Source organism: Nymphaea colorata, chromosome 1 (genome assembly GCF_008831285.2).
Source record: "Nymphaea colorata isolate Beijing-Zhang1983 chromosome 1, ASM883128v2, whole genome shotgun sequence".
Classification (NCBI taxonomy): Eukaryota; Viridiplantae; Streptophyta; class Magnoliopsida; order Nymphaeales; family Nymphaeaceae; genus Nymphaea; species Nymphaea colorata.
This window is the reverse complement of record NC_045138.2, coordinates 10433238-10438936: the sequence shown is the minus strand read 5'-3', so window position 1 is coordinate 10438936 and position 5699 is coordinate 10433238. Positions and strand designations below refer to the sequence as shown.

Genomic DNA, 5699 nt, shown 5'->3' with positions numbered 1-5699 from the left:
GAGAAGTGAGACTCCTTGTTTAGCTTATGCATTGCATATTATGTAAAAAGTAGCCGTTATATTCATGTTCCGTTTATCTTATCCGTTTTATAATTCAAAAATTTATCTTAGCGACCATTACATTTTAAACTATGCTAAAAAGTTACTCTTTTCTCCTCGTCTCCTAGAGCATGAGGTGACAGGTTTCCACTCAAATCCTCCTCAAGGCAAAGGGTTTCAAAAAATAGGAGAGCTATTCTGTCGATGGCGTGCACCCCAACCCCAAAAATTTTATATTATGTGCAGTTAGGTCCAACCGTATATGATGCCCACACCAGACCGCAGTTAGTGTCCTGCAATCACTCATTTTCTTCAACAAGTTAGTGCTTCTCACTCAAAATTTTTTGGTTTCGTCACTGGTTGCAGAAATCCTATTCCAGCATATATATATATATATATATATATATATATATATATATATATATATATATATATATATATATATATATATATATATATATATATAAAGTAGAGTAGAGAGAGAGAGAGAGAGAGAGATATATATGAATGAGACCCACCTGCAAATGATAGAGTCCTCGCCAATTGCGGGCTCAATTTCACTCACACGGTGAAGAAGGGGTGCAGAAAAGAAAACACGAAAATGAGTCGGACAGCAAATGTTGCCGCCAGTTTGCCACGTTCTGTTCTGTCGCCGGTGGAGCAAAGAGTTGTGGACTTGTGGTTATGTTGAGTTACTGGTGGTCGGAAGAAGAGAAGGGAGAGGAGAAATAAAGAAGACCGAGAGTTTCAAGCATTTATCGTATTATATTTGAACATTTTTTTTTTATCGCCCCAGCTTTTTTAATAAATTTGTAAGGAATACTTTTAGAACAATTGCATGCTCATCCCACACCTTTTTGTTAAATTAAAAAAAAATGCTTTCTTTGTTCCAACTTATCTCCATAGATGCGAACAAATTACTTCAAATTTTTTTCCTATTCCACCAAACATTCAGCAAAAGATGGGATGAGTGGCAAAGTTTCCATTTCATTCGTTCTTCAAACATCTTTCCAAAAATTTTATTTCCGATTCGAGATTTCCATGCTGTGAAACTATACCTTTGAGAGAAAAGAAATTTTCGGTTGGTTTAATTATCTGAATATTTGAATGATTAATCGTTACTTGATGTCATTGTAACGACGGTTAAGGACAAGAACGTAAAAGAGAGGCGCCCTGACCACTTACGGCCCCCAAGCCACGTGCCCCGACATCGCCCTCGCGTCTGCCGTCCTCGGAGCCTGTATAAAGAAGGGCCCTCACGACGCTCCATTTGCACCCGAAACTCACCGATCTGCCCGCCGGGAAGTGTTCCGGGAATTTCCGGCTGCCAGCCCACTTACCTTCCGTGCCTAACTCGACCCTCACCTTTCACCCCCATCTCGAATGGAGACACGGCGAAGGGTGGTGGCCAAGCGGCCGGAACCCAAGGGCGCCGCCGCCAACCAGGCGGCTGGGAGGGCGAAGACTCGTCTGGCGTTGGCGTCTGACGCCCTCCCCCTTCCCGCCAATGTCACCAACAAGTTCTTCCTGGTCCTCTTCTTCCTTTCGTCCTACTACCTGATGCGCAGGTGGCGCGAGAAGATCCGGACCAACACCCTCCTCCATCTCCTCACCTTCTGGGAGATCGTCGCCATTCTTTCCTTCCTTTCTTCCTTCATCTACCTCTTTGGCTTCTTCGGCATAATCTATGTCCAGCCCTTCGTCTCTCGGTCCTCAGAAGAGTGGGACGATCTAGAGCCCGAGCCCCATCGGCAGGCCTCCCCCCCATGTGCCGTACAGGCTCCGTTGCGCGCTCAGCCCGCCGACCTTGCCGGGGACCCCGAGGAGGAGGTCATCATGGGGGTCGTTAATGGCACCGTGCCGTCCCATACGCTGGAGTCGAGGTTAGGCGATTGCCAGCGGGCTGCGGGCGTGAGGCGTAAGGCACTGGAGATCGTCTCCGGGAGGTCGGTTGACGGGTTGCCGCTGGATGGATTTGATTACGGCTCGATCTTGGGGCAATGCTGCGAGTTGCCCATCGGGTATGTGCAGATTCCAGTGGGGATTGCGGGGCCTTTGCTGATGAAGGGGAAGGGGGAGGTGTATGTGCCGATGGCGACCACGGAGGGATGCTTGGTCGCGAGCACCAACAGGGGGTGTAAGGCGATTTATGCTTCCGGTGGGGTGGACTCCGTCTGCGTGAGAGATGGGATGAGCAGGGCACCGGCGGTGAGGTTGGCATCTGCGAGAAGAGCTGCTGAGCTCAAGTTCTTCCTTGAAGACCCAATGAACTTTGAGACCGTGTCCATGGTTTTCAATAGGTACTGTTCCGGGGTTCTTCCTGTTTGGATGTTTCTTATTCGGCTTTCTACGCTCCTTACCTTCTTTGTTTTGCTTTCAAAAGATTTATTTGTGTCCCCTTTGAATTTCGATTTTACTTCATGTGAAAAATTCTCTGTTTGTCTTGTCGGGTGTTCTGCTCTTCAAATTCCTCTTCAATCCATTTGCTTGTGGTGTGGATGGTTCTCTTTGTAGCTTTTGGAGGAAAGCTTTCTCTTCATCTATTAACTCTTTTTTTTTTCGTACAATATCTATTTTTTGTTGGAGGAAACTCTGAATCTCGAGCCGCTATTGTGTGTGTGTGTTTTTTCTTTCTTTTTCTTTTTTTTACTTCTCTCATTTTTGTAAATGTTGACTGTGATTTACCATTGGCCTTTGTGGTGTAGTGTCCATTATTTTAGATGCACCATCATCTTTCCCCGACATGTTAAATTCATCTCTGTGTTATTGGATATCAAATCTATGCTAAGTTCCAAGTTGCATTTTATTTTCTAGGTGGGTTTTTTTTGTTCTGAATGATTGGTTTTTGGTCTGTGAGATGGTGTGACTTGAACTCTCTCTCTCTCGCGTCACATCTATGCTTATTTCCTTTCTCTGAATTGCAGGACGAGCAGATTTGCTAGGCTGCAGAGTATAAAGTGCGCGTTAGCGGGAAGGATCCTTTACATGAGATTCGTTTGCGCCACAGGGGATGCCATGGGCATGAACATGGTCTCCAAGGGAGTGCAGAACGTGCTGGACTTTCTTCGCAATGATTTCCCGGACATGGATATCATCAGCCTTTCAGGTTTGCACCTTTTTAGCTTGCTGTTTTCTCGTAACATTGATTTTTCCCGCTCTTCTTCATTTTTGACCGGTCTGAACTGTTTTGTGTAGTAATTTCCGCATTTATGAACTCTGCTTGGTTGGTTGGGTTTTCTATTAAGAACATGATGTTGTCATTTTCAAAATATGGAGACATTCTTAAGTGGTTACATAGATATAAGCTTATTTGCTTATCTGGTATTTTATTGTTCTAGGAATCATCTTTCTTAGTGATTTATCCTTGATTCGCTTGTACGGGAAATATTGTCGTTTGATGTCTGAATCATTCTCTCGACTCTTTTCCACAATGTCACTATCGTAGATGTATCCCTCCCTTTCTGGGGAAAAACTCTTTCAAATTCATCTCATTCTTCCACGCCAAGCATATGAATATGAGAACCCGAAAGAGAAGTAACAAGTATTGCATGGGCTCCATTCTGGCCTTCATCAAGCTTCGTTAAGCTTTCTGAAAAGCTTTCTTTGCAGGAAATTACTGTTCAGATAAGAAGCCTGCTGCCGTTAACTGGATTGAAGGACGTGGGAAGTCGGTGGTATGTGATGCCATAATAAAAGAAGAGGTGGTGAGGTCGGTGCTGAAAACGTCGGTCTCTGCATTGGTGGATCTAAACAACAGAAAGAACTTAGTTGGGTCAGCAGTGGCAGGGTCACTAGGCGGGTTTAACGCTCACGCGAGTAACATAGTGTCCGCCATTTTCATTGCCACAGGTCAGGACCCTGCCCAGAATGTTGAGAGCTCCCAGTGTATCACCATGATGGAGTTTGCAGACAATGGCAAGGACCTTTACATCTCTGTTTCCATGCCTTGCATCGAGGTAAATTCAGGACACACAATCTCTCTCTCTCTTCGCGGTCATCTTGGAGGTTGTCTAATGTCCCACTTTTTTAATTTCTTGCTTCTATGGTAAATTGGGTTGCTGTATTTGATTTTTGCTTTTCCTACTGTGATCTTACTGTGATCTGGTGGGGTACTTAGGCTTTGTAGCCACCGCTTTCTGATAGGTGGCCATTGATGCCAGTCTGTCCTTTGCTTGGCTGCTTGATGACGGGTGCCATGTGCCTGATTCTAAGCATTCGCTGTCCCTTCTTGAGATTCTTTGAATTTTATTTAATTGATCGCTGTCAAGATACTTGATGTTCTGGCTTTTCCTTCGGGCCAAACGCAAGCGGGCGATCTGCAACTCCACTTGCAGCTTGGTTTCCCGAGCAACTCTAAGACTTTAGAAAAGTTTATTGCCGCTGTTCTTTCAATGCCTCCTTAGGCCTTACTATTAAAAATATCGACGGTAGCATTTCATCTACGTGCTAAGGAGTAAAATCTCCCGTCAGATTGCTCCCATTAGATTGCTTTGTCCTCTTCTGCTCTGTTCTTCTGTTTCCTCTTTAATTTTCCTGCTGTTCTCGTCCCTGTTACCTGCTAGTTTGTTTTTGTCTTTTACTTTTCACATGACATTTAATGGTGGTTCATTGCTTCTGCTTTTGTGGTTCTAAACAGGTGGGCACAGTTGGTGGTGGCACACAGCTAGCTTCTCAATCTGCGTGCCTGAACCTGCTGGGTGCGAAGGGTTCTAACATGGAAACGCCGGGGACGAACGCCACGAAGCTGGCCCTCGTAGTCGCCGGTGCAGTTCTAGCAGGGGAACTGTCCCTCATGTCTGCGCTTGCAGCCGGGCAGCTGGTCAAGAGCCATATGAAGTACAACAGGTCGAGCAAGGACATCTGTGCATCGGCTGCCTCATGTACTTAAATAATCACCAGATGGAGGAGGGAAGGGGGTTTGAAACCACCAACTCTCTTCTAGACTGAAAGCAGGAAAAAAAAAAAAAAGGGAAAAAGAGAGGAGAACACGGTAAGAGTGAAGGCTAGCAGATGGGGGTTTCGTAACATGATCCTTTCAATTGGCAAAACCAACCGTGGCTCCTAGCTCTGCCTTTTCTGTCTGCGTTGTGAAGTCTCCTCGCCTTTCTTGTTTTTTCTTTCATTTATCGCCTTGTTCTCTTTTCTTCCCCTTCCCAATCAAATGTTTAATGTGACCATGTGGTGGTGGTGGTAAACCGTCAACTGAAGAAACATAGACGGGTTCTCCCTGTCGTTTATGTTGAGTTGTGTTTGTTGGTAACAGGGACTGGACCAGGGCTCTCTTTCTCTCACTCTCTGGCTTCTTTTCTCTTGTTGGGTAGTGGTGACAGCGTTTGGGGGTGGGATCGGTGTTATGACGCTACAGGTTTGTAGCTATGTGTTTATTGTAGCTGTTATCATTGTATATTGCCAACCTTTCGTTGCTTAAATTAGTGAATCTTTTTAGTCTCTCTCTCCCCGCTTTGCTCTCCTTAAATTTGGAATGATTTTGTGGTCTCCTGGTTTTTGACAGGTAAATTTGTTCGGTCGTTCTTACCGCTGGTTTTATATTGAGGGCGAAACATAACGATGTGGCATCGCTAGGCCAAGTGGACCGTGTTGGTGCGAGTCCTGTTTAAAATATACTTGTATGAATAATTTTAGTTACGTTTTTTAGGAGA

The 5699-nt window shown here is 45.0% G+C and overlaps 1 protein-coding gene across 1 annotated transcript; it reads left to right on the top strand.

Annotated features, from left to right (window-relative positions):
• The first annotated feature begins 1302 nt into the window (after nt 1-1302).
• On the top strand, nt 1303-5487 carry LOC116259657 (3-hydroxy-3-methylglutaryl-coenzyme A reductase 1-like). The gene is made up of 4 exons (XM_031637522.2): nt 1303-2339; nt 2964-3145; nt 3649-3995; nt 4676-5487. Exons 1-4 carry the CDS (start codon nt 1423-1425, stop codon nt 4925-4927), a joined length of 1698 nt encoding a protein of 565 aa, XP_031493382.1. The 5' UTR covers nt 1303-1422; the 3' UTR covers nt 4928-5487.
• The last annotated feature ends 212 nt before the right edge of the window (nt 5488-5699 follow it).